This window comes from Euprymna scolopes, chromosome 2 (genome assembly GCF_053919585.1).
Source record: "Euprymna scolopes isolate OS-2025 chromosome 2, ASM5391958v1, whole genome shotgun sequence".
NCBI classification, from domain to species: domain Eukaryota; kingdom Metazoa; phylum Mollusca; class Cephalopoda; order Sepiida; family Sepiolidae; genus Euprymna; species Euprymna scolopes.
Genome location: NC_136483.1, coordinates 139,901,944 through 139,920,588, shown reverse-complemented (window position 1 = coordinate 139,920,588; position 18,645 = coordinate 139,901,944). Strand labels below are relative to the sequence as shown.

At 36.5% G+C, this 18,645-nt stretch overlaps 2 protein-coding genes across 2 annotated transcripts in view; one reads left to right on the top strand and one right to left on the bottom strand.

Moving 5' to 3' along the window:
* Positions 1-18,645, top strand: part of LOC145296720 (protein DD3-3-like) — a 230,433-nt gene that overhangs the window by 114,843 nt on the left and 96,945 nt on the right. The gene's annotated exons all lie outside the window — the stretch shown is intronic.
* Positions 509-18,249, bottom strand: LOC145296739 (tubulin alpha-3 chain-like). The gene is made up of 3 exons (XM_080142763.1): positions 18,156-18,249; positions 17,141-17,363; positions 509-884 (listed from the first exon to the last, which is right to left on the bottom strand). Exons 1-3 carry the CDS (start codon positions 18,156-18,158, stop codon positions 592-594), a joined length of 519 nt encoding a protein of 172 aa, XP_079998889.1. The 5' UTR covers positions 18,159-18,249; the 3' UTR covers positions 509-591.

Here is an 18,645-nt window from a genome sequence, read left to right as displayed (position 1 = left end):
TATTTTACTATTTTTAAACCAATAATCACGTTGGTAACATTTTCATAACGTGTAAGTTAATATTTTGATTTGTATGATACTGACATTTTACCCGTAAGAATCTCTTATTATATACATTGTATTGTATACAAACATCGCCATTAAAGCATGCTGACATCACATCACGTGACATGACAAAGTGTTTTTGTCAAATACCTATAAATATCATTAGATTACTATTAAAATACATAGGAAAAACGAAAAAATGTCCCTTTTTGGGCCTCCCCCCCCCCTCAAAGCAGAAAACTACCAGATGAACAACTTAGAGTTGACCGCTGGGGCCAAAATTTCGATATTTTTCGTCCGAGGCTTCAATATGATACCAAATTTGTCAATTTTGGTTATGTCTATCAAAAGTTTTTGGCGGGCATACGTCTTACCCCTACTCCAGATTTTCTTTCACTTTCTTTTCTACCCTCGCGTCACAGGTTCGAGCCTGCCTGCCTGCCTGCCTGCCTGCCTACTACCACTTTTTTTTTTTTTTTTTTGCTCAACACACACCTGCAACACATACTTGGTGTATGACGGACGTTCGATGTCCAAAATTCTGCGTCAAATATCATAGATGGCTTCGTTGTCAACCATGAAAACACAGTCGGAATGTTCGAGTGTGTGTAGTAAGGATAGAGTGTGTAGTAAGGATAGAGTTGTATCTGTGGAAGATAAGGAAAGCTTGCAGTAAAGTACATTAGTCAGCAAGTTTTCGGATTCTGTCCAAGACCAGATCCACAATTTCCTTGCCAATGTGTAGTGACCCCTGGCGTAGTTGTTGGCAGCATCTTCTTTGCCGATGATCAGCTGCTCAGGGTGGAAAAGTTGTCTGTATGTACCAGTACGGACCTCATCTGGAAAATAAAAGTAGGTATTTAGAAATACAAGTTTTTTTGTTTGTTTGTTTTTATCTAAGTAAATTCAAAGTAAACGCGAGTAAATATCAAGTTTTGGATACTACTGCAGTTTATGAATCGTGCTAAAGTAGCATAATCTAACCAAGTAAAAGATACAGTAAAAATTAACTTGAAAATCCGAGCAAATAGTATATATTCCGTAAACTGCAGAAGTGACCATAGCAAATTTTAAAATTTTATCACTTAAGATAAGACACTTAAGTTTGACAAATCAATCTGATTAAATTTTGTAAACATTTAATTTTCGCGACTAATGACTTTTTTTGGTCCTCTTGCACTTTAAGGAAACAAACGTACGAGGAAGAAAACGAGACATAAGTCGTATAACACCGATTGAAAGAATGCCATTTTATTGGATCGTGAAATACTGACGTCATTACTACAGAATATTGATAGAATTTAAAAATTGAAATTATTGTAAAAGAATTTAATTAGTAAGTATTTAATAATACTATCAAAAACATTTCTTGTAAAAGAACATTTCAACAGTCATATTTAAGTAACAATTCGATCGCCTATTTATAGGGAACTATTTTACTTTTAAATTTAAAAAAATAAAATATTTTTAAAAAATTGTTTTCTAATATTGTCAATTTCAATATTCCATTTTTTATAAATTGACGTCAATATTTCGATACCATATCAAATGGCATTCAACCGATTTAAAACGACTTATGTCCCTTTTTCTCTTGTTTCCTTAAAGTGCAAGAGGTCGTATTTTTATATTTTGTGCAAATATATATAGCAAGTTTCCTCAAATATTCAACAAAATACAAAGAGCTATCAGAAAATAAAGTTTTGTCTAAAACGTTCAGTTTAGACAATGTTGAAATACTAGTGTGAAAAAAAATCATGTTTTGTTGTGTTTCGACCAGACATTTAGGACTCAGACGAAAAAGAAACACGAATATACAAGTCGAAGAACAATAAAAGTGTATTTAACTTCAAATAAATACAAATGTAAAATAAGTAGGTTGCAAAAAAATTGCGTTTGCGGCTTTTTAAGACGTCCAAAAAGTTCTTATTTTAACGTTTTTCTGTTTGACGGCCCCATTCAAGTTCGGAAGAAGAAGGTTCGAACGAAAGAGAGTTTAAAGCGACTCTCTAGTCCCGATTAATAAATACGTTGCCGTGATTGGTCGATGAGCGGCACTTTTGGCCAATGAGACAGGGCCTTATTTAAAGTGTAAAGAAAGGAAATAAGATGAAAAGGGAGGTAACTCTAGTTTTTTTTATAGTTTTTATTCTGTAAAAGTTGCACGAATTATTCCATTTAACAAGCGAAACGAGAGAATGTATTGATTTAATACGTTTTAAAGTGAAAGTGACGCAGAGTTTATCGACGTCCTCTACTTTTAAAGTCTGCAGGTCAATGTATTTCATTGTATGTATATTAATTTAATCAGTCATTGAAACGAAATAACAAAAGGCGCGTTTAGCTATTATGCTCAAAAGTTGTAAGACGATGCTTAATTTTTAAAAAACTTAAACACGTGGCAAAAATATTCAGAACATGGGATTTCGCCATTTAAATGATAAAGATGGTACAATGTAGGTCAGAACATTTGTTATAGATTGTCATTCAAATTTTGATCGATATAAAGCAAGGCTTCAAATCGAAATCTAGAAGCTTTGTAATAGAATTGCCGTTAATAAAGATTGAACCAATGAACCATCATCTCAGAAAACTTGAAAGTGGGATTATCAAATTTAATCTAAATATATAAATATGGAATAAAACCGAAAACATTCGAGATTAGAAGAATGACTACTTGCCACCTAATATACAGTGAGTGCCCCCCCAAAAAAAAAACTTTTGCCCTCAACAAAATTCGGTGCTTATTCAAGCTGGCACTTATGTCGGCAATTAAGAGAAAATACAAGTCTTTATCATGTATGTACTCGTTATTGAACGAGTACGTCACATTTCAAAAATTATGTAAATGGATAAAGTGTTTTTTTAAAAAACAAACTTACGATTTTATTAGGAGAAAAGTAGAACTACGCAACAATAAAATTCAATGGAAATTGCGTAAAAGAGTGAGCAGTTCAATTTAAATGGTTATGTTTGCGAACAAGATTATGGGATAGCCATTTTCATGAGAAAAAAGTTCGCCATGTTAATTTTATTAGGTGGGAAAGCAATTAAATGGCATGAAAGAATTCTTATGCCAGCTTCAAGGTAGGAAGACGATAGTTTCTTATGACGCAGAAAAGTAAATATGGAGAGATTTAGTTAGGCACCGCCAAAACTGGGGGGGGGGGGTGCAGGTCAGTACTTTTTGACGGGCCGTCTTTTTAAAAATCTACCAAAAATCAGGTAATTATCCGATCAATACGAAATATTCAGCGATTATTAGGAGAAGAATGAACTTTATAACAGTGTACTTATTTTTCATAAACGATATTTATGTATATATATTTTTTTTTTTGCTTACACCCCCCTCTTGTTTTGAAGTGGGAACAAATATGCTTAAAATAATCATCTGAAGCTGAACAAAACATATTGTGTTGTTGTAAGGGACAGAATTATAGATTAAAAAAAAAAATTGTTTGCATACCTTATTTTGACGTCTGAATATCAGAACTTCGATTGTGTTTAATTATCCCGCTTTTGAGTTTTGAAGTGTGAAATTCGGTGAATATGTTACGTAAAATAATTAATTTAAGTTAAGCAAAACAAAAAATAAATTTAATACTTATACGAAAAAAGCCATTTTAAAATTTTTGATAAATAAATTAACAATTTTTTTTAGCGAGCCGAATAAGGCATGACCATTATTAAACAGGGCATGCTTTGAAGAATCGATACAAAAAAAAATCGATAAATATTGTGCCCTTTGTGTTAAAAATAGCATCATTTTTTTCGATCCCGTTTGAAAACGTTTGCCGCTTTTCGACTACGGTGGACCAAACGCGCTGAAATAATTTTTTTTATTCTGCTTTAAATTGCCCCCCCCCCCCATTTTGGAGAGCCTGGCCCCCACACACATACACATTAAAAACCAAACTCATACAAATGGTCACCCATCTGGTACTGGCCAGCCTCAGCTTAATAATACATTGAAATTTTCGTCACTGAAAAATAAGTTTTTTTGGCCTGTTTGGTCTTCCATAGTTTTCTTCTTATCAAACGCAAACGTAAACAGAGTCGATCTAGACTCTACATCGACGCGAAATATCTGGTTACCTATATGAATAAGTGGAATTATTTGAAATTCAGGTACTTATATTATAATATTTTTGCATATTCTCTTAGAAAATCATCCTAAATCTTAGTTAGACAATAAATAAATAAATTAATTATTTCAAAACCCTTTTTTTTTTTTAAATATTTAAGTACGTTTTTGTGCAAGACAAAAAATGTCAATTAACTTTTTGGGAAAATTTAACATTTAAAATTTAATTAAAAATAGTAGAAAAAGTTTTACATTATTCTGTTTTCTATATGATAAAATTCAGGGTTTTATCTTTCTGGAAAAAAAAGTTACTCAGAAATAATGGATTTTAATAAATCTAATTTAGTTTTAAAAAACAACAACAACTTGATTTTGCGGCCATTTTTGGCGGTGCCTAGATTTAGTCGAATAGGGACTACGAATTTGCAAATACTACAAGAATACAAGTGAAATTCCATAAGACTGGGCAAATTAGGATTTAGTTATTTTAAATTTACTCGTTTCGTTAAATTTGATTTTAAAATTGTGAATACAAAAATTTACAATTAAATACGTTCAACTTTAACCAAATAACGATTTTGTACGATAGAAAGTCTTTATCTTCATAAAAATTTGATGGAACAAATTAGATACTAAGTTTAAAGAAATACATTTACAATCGAAAATATTAACAGCAGATACGCGCGTGAATTCTTTTTTTTTTTTTTTTTTTTCCATATTATCGTAATACATGAAATAACAATTTGGCGGACCTGAACGAGCTTTCTCTCCTACCATAAAATTAATTTTTCAGGTTTTATTTTTCTCTGGATGATCGACCAGAGACTTAACTGTATTAGCAGGAAAACTTTTAAAAATTTATTACTTATAACGTTTTTAAATTGATACCCATTTTTTTTTTTCGGTCTGTCAGCAAAAGCTCCTTAAGCTATTTTTGTGGTAAAAAAAAAAAAAAAAACGTTATTTATAATTTAAAAGTGATCCCTACGTTAGTCATTACCGTTAAAAAAATTTTCCTGCAAATATAAAAGTTAAGTCTGTTATTGACGATAATTTTACAGCAGGGCGGGGTAAGTCGTTCAGGTCCGCCTAATTCAATTCAAAATTTGAAAATAAAAAAATAAAGATGGCGTCAAACATCTAATCTAAAAAATTAGAAAAGGTGTTACAAGAAGAGGGAAATGAAAAAAAGTTTTCAAAATGGTAGTTTTAATCAGGGTTGCGGAGTCGGAGCCGGAAGGAGTCGAGGGTTTTAGCTGGAGTCGGATTTCTAAAAGTACTAGGAGTCGGAATTTTTTATCCGACTCCGACTCCTTAAGTTCAATAATTTTTTAGTTTTTACATGGTTTTCCTGTTTGATTTTACCAGTCTTTTTTCTTTTTGTTTTATTACATTTTTACCCTAAACAAATCACATTACAACTTTGATGTACTGGGCTACTATGAGAAACCTAAGTTGCAGGGGTACTATGTAGAAAGTTTAGCAGCAAGGTGTCTGTTCACATTACACTTGAACTTCTGCATCAGTACAGTTGGGGAAGCAGGAACCCGGAAGACAATTCCAAAGTTTAGCAGTTCTGAGGAAGAAACTATTAGAGTAGAAGACTTTCTTACATCTAGGGATCTGTATTGTGTAGGGGTGGGACTTCGCTGCTTGTTGGGTTTGTTGGGGGGGGTATTTTCATCGAGGGGGTACAAGGGTTTGTACTTCGTCAGAGTGTCCACAATGAAAATACTTATAAAACAGTCAGAGGGATGCAACATTTCATCGATGGAACAGGGGCTGAAGCTTAGATTAAAGTTCAGGACCTATCAGGTTGGCAACTCTCTTTTGGACCCTGTCCAAGAGCGAAAGACTAGTAGCAGATGCACCAGTCCAAATGTGACAGCAGTACTCCATACATGGGCGAATGGTGGCTTTGTAGAGGTATAGGATACTTCCAGACGTAAGTAACTTTTTTAGCACTGTAGAGAGAGCCCTTCTTCTTTTCAGCAGCCTTGGCAATGGTCTCGATGTATCTATTCCAACTCATGTTCCCTGTGAACATTAAGCCGGAGAATTTGAAGGAAGTACCTTCAGGTAATGTATCTTTAGTCATTGCTATTGGTGGTTGGTCAGGTTTCATGTAATTATTAAAAGAAAACGAGCTTTGTCTTGAATGTTACCATCCATTTCTGACTCCATTCCACTACAGACTGAAGGTCTTCTAGGGTTTCTGCCATTATCTTAGATATGTACTCATTAGTTTTTCCCATATGCCTGCTATAGAGCGCATTGTCGCTGGCAAATATAGCCATCTCAGAGACAATTTTATCAGGTAAGTCATTTATGAATATCAGAAATAATAAAGGACTAAGGATCGATCCCTGAGGTACGCCCGCTATTATATCATATTGTTTGGATGTACGCTCATCGAGCACAACCTGGATTCTACTCTCATTTTCATCATTTTAAGTATTCATCCTGTAATACCATAGGTTTTTATTTTCATGAGAAGACTATTGTGCCATACCCTGTCAAAAGCCTTAGATATATCATGGGCCACTGCCCTCCCTGCCTTATCTATTGCTTGGTATATACGTTCAAAGATTACAGTAAGAAAATCTGAAATAGAATGGGCTTGTCTAAATCCATATTGAGTGTCAGACAGAAGTTTAGCAGCTGTAAGGTGGTGGACTAGAGTTTGATAATTATGGATTCAAATATTTTTGAGAAAGGAGGGAAGAGGCTAATTGGGTGAGAATTTAATGGGTCAGTTCTTTCGCCAGAGCTTTTGTAAACTGGTACCATAGAAACATTAATGCTGGAATCCCTCAGGGGTTCATTTTGACCCAACTCTCTTCCTGATCTACATCAATGATCTCCCAAAACACATACTTAAGTTATTTGTTAACATCTATGCTGATCACACTACCATCTATGGCAGCACATCAAAGGCCATAAATGACAAAGTTCTCCCTGATTCTGTCTCCTCTGATCTTGGCGCGTGGTACAGTAGGGGAAGAGGTGGCTGGTTACTTTTACTGCATCTAAAACCAAGCTCCTATATTTACATCATCAATGTTCTGATCCCTATCTGGCATCAATTGAAATGGATGGCTCTCGTCTTGGGGAGGCTCCATGTTTTGACAAGCTTCTGAGCTTGACCTTTACTCCTGATCTGAAATCGAACACATACATCAAGTCTGTTGCCAAGGATGGAGTACTGCTGCTATATCTGGGCAGGAGCTGCTAAAAACAGCCCATCCTGCCTGATAAACCGCCCCATTAAGTAAGACACTTTATCAATTCTCCAATACTAAGGATTACTACGATACTATCCCATTTATTACTGTACATGCAATAACCCTTATCCCCGAGTGGCTTCCGAGCCTTCATAAGTGGTTACCACTTTGTAAAAAAAAAAAAGAAAAGATTTTCCAGAAATCTCGGGTTCCTAATTTCTGCACTTCATTTTAACTGTTGCTACTTCTTTCTTACAATTACTTCTAGCTTCTATAAATTTTTGTCTATTTGTACAGGACATATGTCAGATAAATCTACGGTATGCATGTTGCTTCTGAGCAATTGCAGTTGCGCAAGTAGAAGTAAACCATTGGGGAGAGTGGGGTTAGCTATAGAACTCCTGTGCTTTGATTGCTGCTTTGAACCATTCAATAGTCTCATTTACGCACTGTTCTGCAGGAAGAGAAAAGATATTTCCTCATGAGGCATCTCTGATGTGATATCTAATGGTAGCCCAATCAGCTTTATTGTAGTACCTTTGGAGCAATGGCTCTTCAACTTGGGGTTGAGAGTTTAGAGTGATGTCTATCATTATCACAGCATGATCAGCATTCCCGAATGAGCAATGAGTATTTGTTACATAATCCTTAGGACATGTTGTCGGAAATAGATCCAGAAGTGAGGCTTGCTGGTTCTGACGATCTGGGAGACGGGTCGGGAATGTTATTGTCTGTGTCAAGGAATGGGATATAGAAAAGTTATAGATGATGCTACCAGCTGTGTCAGTGTAGTTAGAGAAGCCAAGCCAATTTCTGTGGTGGGCGTTAAAGTCACCAAATACATGTATTTGGGTGCTAGTGTCAAGGGAGAGTGCTACAACTATGCTATCTGATACATGATTGATTATAGTACAGTCCTGGGTTGATGGAGAGCGATAAAGAAAATACAGGTAGCTAACGTTATGTTGTAAAGTTTGTTTAAAGCATATAAAGGCCTGATCACCTGATTCTAGTTTAGATTCCGTAGACATGGGGAGGGTGTCACGAATATAGACTCCAAGTACATGCATGTGTCTATCACAGTCCTTACGACAAAGTGGAAGATAACCAAACATGTTAAACTGGTTAGATGGGATGGAGGAGTGCAATTTAGTTTCACTTAGTGCTAAGATATCCGGGGAGTTTGCTAGGAGGAATAATCCAACATCATCTAAGTTAGCTCTAAGTCCACAGATATTTGTAAATGCAAGCCTGAAGGGAGAAGGCGAATTCTTTGAGTGTGTGTCTGATTTGAACGTTTTTTTTTTTTGATTGAGCTGTTATTTTATTTTGTAGTTTTAGATCTGGGGTGAGGTGCTATGCAAAACGGATGCGCATAGCCACCGTCATGCAACACAAGTAGAGCTTCAGCCGGCTCCTCATCTACAGGAATGTGGCTTCGCGAATGCCCACCAGAGATGAATGCAGGGCCCCTTTCCATACACAACATTGCACTACAAACATCCCAATATTATACAACTGATGATAGAGCTCTAAGCGCTACCAAAGAGTTAGGGCTCCTATACTGTCAGTTGGAAGCAGCAACTAGCAACCGTCAAACCAGTACCCTCAAACTTGTCTGATAGCAGTCCAATCATGTTAACATATATGGTAAACAAGCACCCCCAAGATGCCCAGCCATAGGGGAATGGAATGAGGCAAATATGGAGGACGGCATTCATTGCCCTAGTCAAGAAACAAGGCTAAGCACTCGACGTCTCTGATGAGTCCCTTCGACCGCACCTCTGCTCCTGGCTAATAGGCAAAGAAAGAGTATGGAAGCCGGGCGATAGGCAGAGCCTATCTACTCCTTAATCAGTTTAGGTTTGCAAACCGGTGATTTGATTAAGTTACGAGCTCTAGGAGGGTTGTCGTCAAGGACTGAGGAGGCCTCCTTCTCCCATTTCGTGCCAAGACATAGTAGGTCAGTGGCACAGGTTTACAAATCAGTTTTCCTTCTAGATGGATGACCTGACCAGATCTACGGGTCCATCAGCACCAAAAGGGTTTTCCTCGCGCCTGATTTCAAATCCAGGTATTTATATGCCCCTGAAGTGATAGTTTGGATTAATAGTAAGTATCAAAGAATTAGTATCTGCTTCAAAGTTACACTCCTCAGAATAGGATTAAAATTGGAAGATGTGGTTACATTTTGAAAGGAAGTAACTATGAGTATGGGGTGTAGATTTAAGGCTAATATCTACTAGGATTAAGAAAAGATCAAATATGGTTTGTGGATTAGTGACTAATTGGAAATTATAATATAAGGGTTGGGGTGTTTTTCGAAATGTGCTTTAAGTGGTAGCTTTCATGTCAAGATAATCACCAGTACTTTATCCCATCTAAGTGAAAGAAAGATACAGTTGCTAGTTAATATAGATCACTTATAATCTGGGTACAAACTGTGATTAATAGATATCTGTTTTATAGATATTCTATAAAGTATAAATATAAGTTAAATTAACGCATGCCTTATCAATAGAAATCTATAGATGTTTAGTATTTATCGATTTTTAAAGGGTCAGCGGTCTAAAGTTTAGGACCGGAAGCTAAACCCCCTTCCCAAGGTACATGCAAAGTATGTGATTTTTTATTTTATATCAGCTTAGGAAAATGAGCAATTGGTTTTTTGTCCAGTTGAAAGAGGAGAGATGATATAACTTACAAGAATACAGTATTAATATACAATATAGATATACAGGGATTTGGGGAGGATTTAAGAGTATAAGGATTTTTAATGTTTATCATGCAAAACAGACAGGAAGACATCTTGGAGGCAACGCATTATCACTTCAAAGCAAACATTTAGAAATAATATTTGTGCCAGTTATTTTAGTAACATACATCAGTAAAAATATACATGTGGCCAGAATGATAAATTATGATTTCCAAAAGGGAGCAGTATAAGTCAATAAGAGCAGGAAAACAGGTTTGGTGAATAAGCAATAATTTAATTGCTTCCTAAGCACAATTTAAGTGTTTTTGTATGGTTTTGTCATTATTTTGAAGATATATTTTATACTGTATTGTAATGCTTATACTTCATCAAGATATGTCGGTCTATCGAATCACAGCAAATCCTGTCTGCTCAATTGTTTTCCTTTTGGATGTGACATCACACAGGATCAATGAAAATTCTGTCTTTGAGTAGGATCACTGTGGATTTCATAGGATAACAATCGGATTGTAATCTGATAGTTATCTAGTTCCTGAATCTACTAGAAGTTGGTAATTGGATTAGTCCAGGATCGATCCGGAATTACAATCTGATCCCCCCCCCCAAAAAAAAACGGGTATACATCAATAAGAAACAACCCATGGAACTATAATCCTTTATAGCTTTTCCTTCCTCTTTTTTTACATAGGAGTCACCACTTATGAAGGCCTGGAGGCCACTCGAGAATAAGGGTTAATGAGTATACAGAAGTCAATGGGATAATATCGTAGCTATCGTTACTAGTAGAAATTTGTTAAATTGGATTACTTAAGAGGAACGGCTCATCAAGAATTTGTTTACGCTGGACTTGAATATGACTAAATTGTAGTCAGCTAGAAAGCAGGTAAATGGAAGAGAGTTCCACAGGCATGCAGTTCTAAGAAAGAAGCTTTGTTCATGGAATCTACATTTAGGTTTAGGCACAGATGTGGGGGAAATTATTGATAGTGTTTTCAGCTAAATGAGTGTTTTTCATGAAAGTTTGGCAAGGAGGTACCATAGATTACAGTCCAGACGAGCATCTGCCATGAAAATAGCGATGAAGCAGAGATAGGTTTGCAGTGTCTTTTCTGTGGGAAAGAGGTTGCAGGGAAGAGAAAAGGGCATCTCCTCCCCTAGGCTACGAAGTCTATTTTGAATTTTGTCAAGGCAGGTTAGGGTTAGGGTTAGGGTTAGGGTAAAGGCAGGATAAAGTCTTTCTAGCAGGTCCTGCCCAGATGTGACAAGAATACTCCATCTTTGGATGCACCTGGCTCTTTTATAGATAGAGAATTGCATCAGGAGTTATATATGTACCATTTTACCAGCGACTTTGGCAACGGATTTGATATACGTGTTCCATCTCAGATCAGGAATAAAGGTCAAGCCCAGAAGCTTGTCAAAACATGGAGCCTCTCTAAGACAAGAGCCATTCATTTCAATTGATGCCAGATGGGGATCAGGGCGTTGATGATGTAAATATAGAAACTTGGTTTTAGATGCATTAAAATTAACCAGCCACTTCTTTCCCCATTGCACCACATGCTCCAGATCAGAGGAGTGAGAATCAGAGAGAACTTGGAGATTTGCAGCCTTTGATGCTCTACCATAGATGGTAGTGTTATCCTCATAAATGTCTGCAAATGATCTTAGGGTATGATTTGGAAGATCATTGATGTAGATCAGGAAGAGAGTTGGGCCCAGGATGGACCCCTGAGGGACTCCAGCATTAATACTGTGGGCCTCTGATTTCAGCTCGTCAACTACTACTCTTATCAGCCTATCAGAGAGAAATGATTTAATAATTGAGAAAATATTTCTAGTTATACCGCAGCTAGAAATCGTGTGAAGTAGACCTTTATGCCATACCTTATAGAAGGGCTTTGATATGTCAAGAGCAATTGCCCTAGAAAAGAAAGCCTTTGTCGAGAGATTCACTAATCCTATGAGATATAACCGTAAGCACATCTACTGTAGATCTAGTAGAATGGAAACCATATTGCATGTTACTAAGAAGGTTATTTCTGCTAAGGTGGTTTACTACTTCTCCATTTAACATGGATTCCAGCAACTTACTCATGACGCACAGGAGACTTATTAGTCTGTAGTAAGAGGAAGATGCCCGATTACCTGAATTCTCAAATACAGAGCATACTGATGAGGTTTTTTTAAGGTGTTGGGAAGCAATTCTCCTTAAGACAACACTTAAACAGCCTTGTAAATAGGGGAACTTGTTCTGGTTGAAGCTTTTTCAGCACTCTAATTGGAATGCTATCAGGGCTAGTACAACGCACAGATATTTGTATGTCGCATAGTGTATCTTCTGATAAAGGAGGAAATACTGGGGATTGACAGCCTTGGTTGCATAGAGTATAATTAGTTGCAAAGTTCTTGGCAAAGAGTTTGGCTTTGTCTGATGCTGTCGAGATTACCTCAGATTCATTGATGATGGTTGGGATTGAGCATATGCTTCTGTTCAGGATCATGTTTGCTATTTGCCAAAACTGGGGGGAACCAAGTTGCTCCTGAACTACTTTGGACTTAACAAAACTGAGCATACAACTCTCTCGCATTCTTTATTACTCTTTTACAGTCGTTGCTGGCAGTTCTTTAATCGGCTCCAGTCTCAGTACAGCTTCCTACTTTTCTTTGATCCTTTTTCCATAAAGGCAATATTATCTTTTAAAAAATTTCTTTTCTGCATATGTGTCTTTACTCCCCTTTTCTGATGAGAAGCATTTGGCTTCGAAATGCCATAGCCTAAAGAGATTTCCCCATATTGAAATATTGTAGTCCCTTTTGAACTGATAGCATAATAAAATTTAATTGTAAATTTTTTATCCTTTTGTTATGTTAACTTATTCTATATAATTAGTTCATATTTTTAAATGTATTTATAATGTATTTTTAACCACATTTACAAACTCCCATTCTTATCTGAATTGATTTTAACTGGTGACTCTACTCCCCATGTTATACAATAAAATACGATAATCAAATTTTGCAAGGGGGGGGGACTTGTATTAAAAACGAAGCTTTAAACCTATTTAAAATTTTAACCATCCCTTAACCTTTCTTTAAAATAGATATTACTAAAAAAAAATTGATTTATTTTATACATTATTTTATTCCATTTCTATATTTCGTGCTATCTACATGCTTGAAATTATAATTAATGAGTTTGTATGTTTTAAATTATTAATACAGAAATTGAAAATTATACCGTTTCAATTAAATAAAAGAAGGAAGTATTAAAATCAAAGCACACATTTGGCTCTTAAGGCAGATACTCCCTCCCTCCTTCCCTCCCTCTTACTGCTCTCAAATAAGTGCTAATCTTTGCACCTCAATTCATTCCACGTGGAGACACTGGTCTTTTAGCTAGACCAACATCTCTCAAAGAACACAAAGTTAAGTTCATCTATCCGTGTGGTGTGTAAATCTCGCCCCACGATTTCTTTTGTTTTCTTTGCTTTATATTCCCTTACATATTCAAGTAATTATTATTAATATCCTATTCATTTATTTTAAAACAAATAAATTGTTAGAGCAGATTGATTCTCTCGCAGTACCTGAAAGATACAATTTCTTGTAAATGTAAGAGGGGAATCTATCCCCAATCCTACGCCTATCTATGTAGAATAGAGAAAAACTTTAAAGTAAGATACTCAATATCTTCATTCATGTGGGGGCGCAAAAATACTTCATGTAAAAACCAGGCGAATGGTCACCCCTCTCGGTGTGATGGACCTGTAGATCTTGTCAAATCATCCATCTAAGAGAAAAAAAAATTGATAACAAAACTGGTGGAGGGAGGCCTCCACAATCATAGTTGACAACCTTCTTGGAGCTGGTGACTCAAACAAATTCCTGGTTTGCAAACCTAACTTGCTTAAGGAGTAGATAGGCTCTGTCTATCGCCGGCTTTCACACTTTTTCTATGCCTATTAGCCAGACCAGATGAACAATACCAGGAACTCACCAGAGCCACCTTGTGCTTGGCCTTGTTTTCTGACTAGGGCATTGAACGCCGTTCCTCTATTCCCTATTTTAAATTTCACTCTTTCTCTCAGAAACTGAAAAAATTGTAGTGCCAGGCCGCGCATAGAAAGGGACCCTGCTGCTATATCTGGTGGGCTTTCACGAGACCACAACTTCTAGACAAGACTCGACTAATGGGCCACTGTATGTATACTTGGTGTCAAAACCGGCTCACTTTGCTAAACACTCTTCCTCTAACCTGACATTAAACAAAAACATAATGAAATGACAACCCAAACAAATATCATAATAAAACCAGACAACCACCCAAACAAAACGAATTCACCTCCACCCTTGAGGCTCGCTTTCACACATGTTCGTGGGCTTCAAGGAAATATAGAAGATGTAGAGTCTTACTTTTTAGTAAACTCCTCGGATATCTTAGCATTAAGTGAAACAAAATTAGACTCTTAAATCCCCTTTAACTACTTTAACATAGCAGGATACTTCCCTCTTTGCTGTAAGGACTCGGATAGATATATGCACAGGCTTGGAGTCTATATCCGTAGCACCCTCCCTTTAACTAGAGAGAAAAATCTTGAATCGGATGACCAGGCTTTTATGTGCTTTCGACTAACATTTCATCACTGCGTTAGTTACTTATATTTTCTCTATCGTTTTTCCTCAAGTCAGGATTGTACTCTAATCGGTCATGTCTTTGATACCATAGATGCAGCAGTCTCCTTGAATAGTAATGCCCCAAATACATGTGTTTGGTAACTTTAATGTTCATTATAAAAATTGGCTTGGTTTCTCAGGTTACACAGATGCAGCTGGACGCTCTTGGAGCTTCTCTATAGCCCATTCCCTCATATAGACAGTAATGTTTCCAACTAGCACCTGGAGAGGGAAGAACAGATATACATAAATCTAAGACAATGGCAGAATCGTTAGACCATTACGGAATGAGGCCGAAAATGGATGGTAACATTTAATGCTAGCAAAACTAAGCTGCTCTCCTTTAACAATTACAAGACGCCTCTCCAACCGCCTATATCCATGACAAATAGCATCCTACCTAAGAATTCTACCTTCAAACTCCTCGGCTTAACATTTACAGGCAATATAAACTGAAACAAATACAAAGAGGACATTTCAAAGACTGCTGCAAAGAAGGTGGGTTCCCTCTATCGAGCTAGAAGTCTATTCACACCTGAGAGCACCCTGTACCTCTATAAGGCCACCATTCGCACACGTATGGAGTATTGTTGTCACATGATAGGTTTCAAAAAAGAGTTGTCAATTTAATCGGTCCACTTTATCAACTAAACTCCATCCCTTGTCCCATCGCTGCAATGTTGCATCTCTGTACCTGTTTTACAAATATTTTAATGGAATGTGCTCTGATGAAGTTGTTTCACTTGTACCCCCTCGCTATAGATATCTCTGACAAAACCGCTTAGGAATAAGATCTCATTCCTTCACTGTTGAGATCCCTAGATGCCAGAAAGCTTTTTATTCTAATAGTTTCTTCTCTCGAACAGCTAGACTTTGGAATTCCCTTCCTGCTACCTGCTTCTCTGGTCGTACTGATATGCAAAGTTATAATGTTACATAAACCAACATCTTGTTAATCTTTCCTAGACATAGTCCCAAATAGTAGACTTTTACGCCCAAGTGGTGATATACCTTGTTAGGAGTAGACATGAGTAAAAAAAAAAAAATGTGAATAAAGCTGTTATAGTGTATATGTGAGTATATTTATCATACAAGTGAATATTAAACGTCAAAAATGATATACATGAAAAGTAATTATAAAATGCATGCTGAATAGATGTGGAAGGCTGATATATGGATCTGCAGAATAGATTTCCACATAGGAGTCAAGGAGTCGGAGTCAGAGATATCAAAGGAGTCGGAGTCAGCATTCTAGGAGTCGGAGTCGGACTTTTACCATCCGACTCCGCAACCCTCAGGGGTCCATCCTGGGCCCAACTCTTTTCCTGATCTACATTAACGATCTTCCAAATCACATCCTTACATCATTCGTAGACATTTTTGCTGACGACACTACCATCTATGGTAGCACATCTAAGACAGTAAACGACCAAGTTCTCTCCGATTCTCTCTCTTCTGATCTTGATCACGTTATACAATGGGGAAAGGAGTGGCTGGTTACTTTTAATGCATCTAAAACCAAGCTTCTATCTTTACATCATCAACGTTCTGATCCCCATCTGGCATCAATTGAAATGAATGGCTCTCGTCTTGGGGAGGCCTCAAGTTTTGACAGGCTTCTGGGTTTGACCTTTACTCCTGATCTTAAATGGAATACGTACATCAAATCTGTTGCCAAGGCCGCTGGAAAAATGGTTGGATCCTTCTATCGATCCAGTAGACATCTCACTGCTGACGCAATTCTCTATCTATATAAGAGCCAGATACGTCCAAGGATGGAATACTGTTGCCACATATGGGCAGGAGCTGCTAGAAAAGACTTGTCCTGCCTTGATAGGGTTCAAAATAGACTTCGTGGCCTGGTGGGAGATGTCCTTTTCTCTTCACTGCAACCTCTATCTCACAGAAGAGATGTTGCGAGTTTGTCTCTGCTTTATCGTTATTTTCATGGAAAGTGTTCGACTCAGCTTCAATCTATGCCCCCCCCTCGCCAAACTTTCACAAGAAACACTAGACTAGCTGAAAACATTATCAATAATTTTCCCCACTCTTTATCTGTGCCTAAACCTAAACATAGATTCCATGATCAAAGCTTCTTTCTTAGAACTGCACGCCTGTGGAATTGTCTTCCGTTTTCCTGCTTTCCAGCTGTCTATAATATGGTTGTCTTCAAGTCCAACGTGAACAAGTTTCTGATGAGCCGTTCCACTTAAGTTAACAAATTTACCGAACTTCCATTACTATCGATTACTATATTGTCCTTTTGACTACTCTACACTCTTTAACCCTTATCCTTGAGTGGCCTATCGGCCTTGATAAATGATGACGCCTATGTAACCCCCCCCCCAAAAAAAAACCCTGGTTTTAATATATTAAAAAAAAAAGTTTAATACGTACCTACAACAGTTGGTTCCAAGTCGACGAATACAGCCCGGGGGACGTGTTTTCCAGCCCCCGTTTCACTAAAAAAGGTGTTGAAGGAATCATCACCACCAACAACGGTTTTGTCAGATGGCATTTGGCCATTTGGTTGGATGCCATGTTCCAGGCAATACAATTTCCAATAAGCGTTACCAATTTGGACACCGGCCTGACCGACGTGGATACTAATACATTCCCTCTGAAAGTGAAGAATGTAAGTTTAAAGTGACACTAAACTTATATTGAAAGGAATTCTAGTTGGAATTCCCTTTTCGGCAACTTTATAAAAATATGGAAAAGTTATTACAAAATTGAAGTATTTAAAAATGATTATGCAGAGTATGGACTGTACTTTTTGTAAAATGTCATGTTGAACGTTTTATGGCGTCTTTAATTGTTAGGTGAAACACAAAATCCCCCCACCCCACTATATTTTAAATGACATTTTAGAATGGACCATATTCTGATATTTCAACCAAATTTAAAAAGCTGATCGGAGTATCTTGGAGTGATATATAAATATTATATATACATTCATGCTACACGATTTGGCGATTAAACATACAGGTGACTTCTAAAGCAGTGGACTTTCATAAACAACTCAAAACGTAAGAAGTTAACGGCTCCAGACACCGTAGATAATGGCTAAGACAATTATAGAATTGATACTAACGTAATTGAAAGATTTTTCATACGCATTAACTTGTAGAAAATATCCCAGAGTTTAACTGCGTAGGTGGTAAAAAGAACGCTATTGTTTGATTTAAAGTTTCCGAGGGATTTTAAAAAAATTTTACTCGGCAGAAGTTTAATTCAATATTTATAATATGGTATTGTTTGGTCAATAAATTTAAACATTTATAAAAACGAGAACAGTTAGGCTAATACTACAAACGGCACTCATCTCAAAGTTAAAATGTTCAATTGTTTTTAACAATAGTAAAAACAACTTAGTTCTTTAAATCGAGGATTAGATAAATAAATACTTTACCATGGTGAGTTGATTTCTTATGTGTGTGTTAACTAAAGGAATTTGAAAAAAAAATGCCTAAAGATTCGGCTCACGCGGACATAATGAATCGTAGTGAGACAAAATGCTTTTAGATTTAAACGCACCAAGTTAACTCATTATATATGCATGATTATGGCAAGTAAGGAAATGCTGCCTTCTGATTGGCTGATTTCAAATTTACTGAAAGCTGATTGGTCCGTGTGTAAATTTTACACTGCCGTGTACGTTAGCACTCTCTTTTCCGATAACGCAATTTGAATGTATACGGTTAAAAAAAAAAAAAATAGATGACGTATATTGATAGAAATAATGAAAGATTATAGAGTACTCTTTTTTATCCGCCTCCACACGAGGTTAAAGTTTAACAAAAGGTCGGTTACCTTAGTAGGAGACTTTCTAGTTCCTTTACAGGTCAGATGTTACACTTCGAATTATTTATTTGCAATAAATAGTTTTTTAAATGTACATT

Bases quoted from the DNA above. Each gene is read 5' to 3' on its own strand.
- LOC145296739 (XM_080142763.1), bottom strand. The intron at 885-17,140 runs GTACGTATTAAA...TTTATTTTCCAG, and splicing joins CTTGGAACCAACTGTTGTAG to ATGAGGTCCGTACTGGTACA.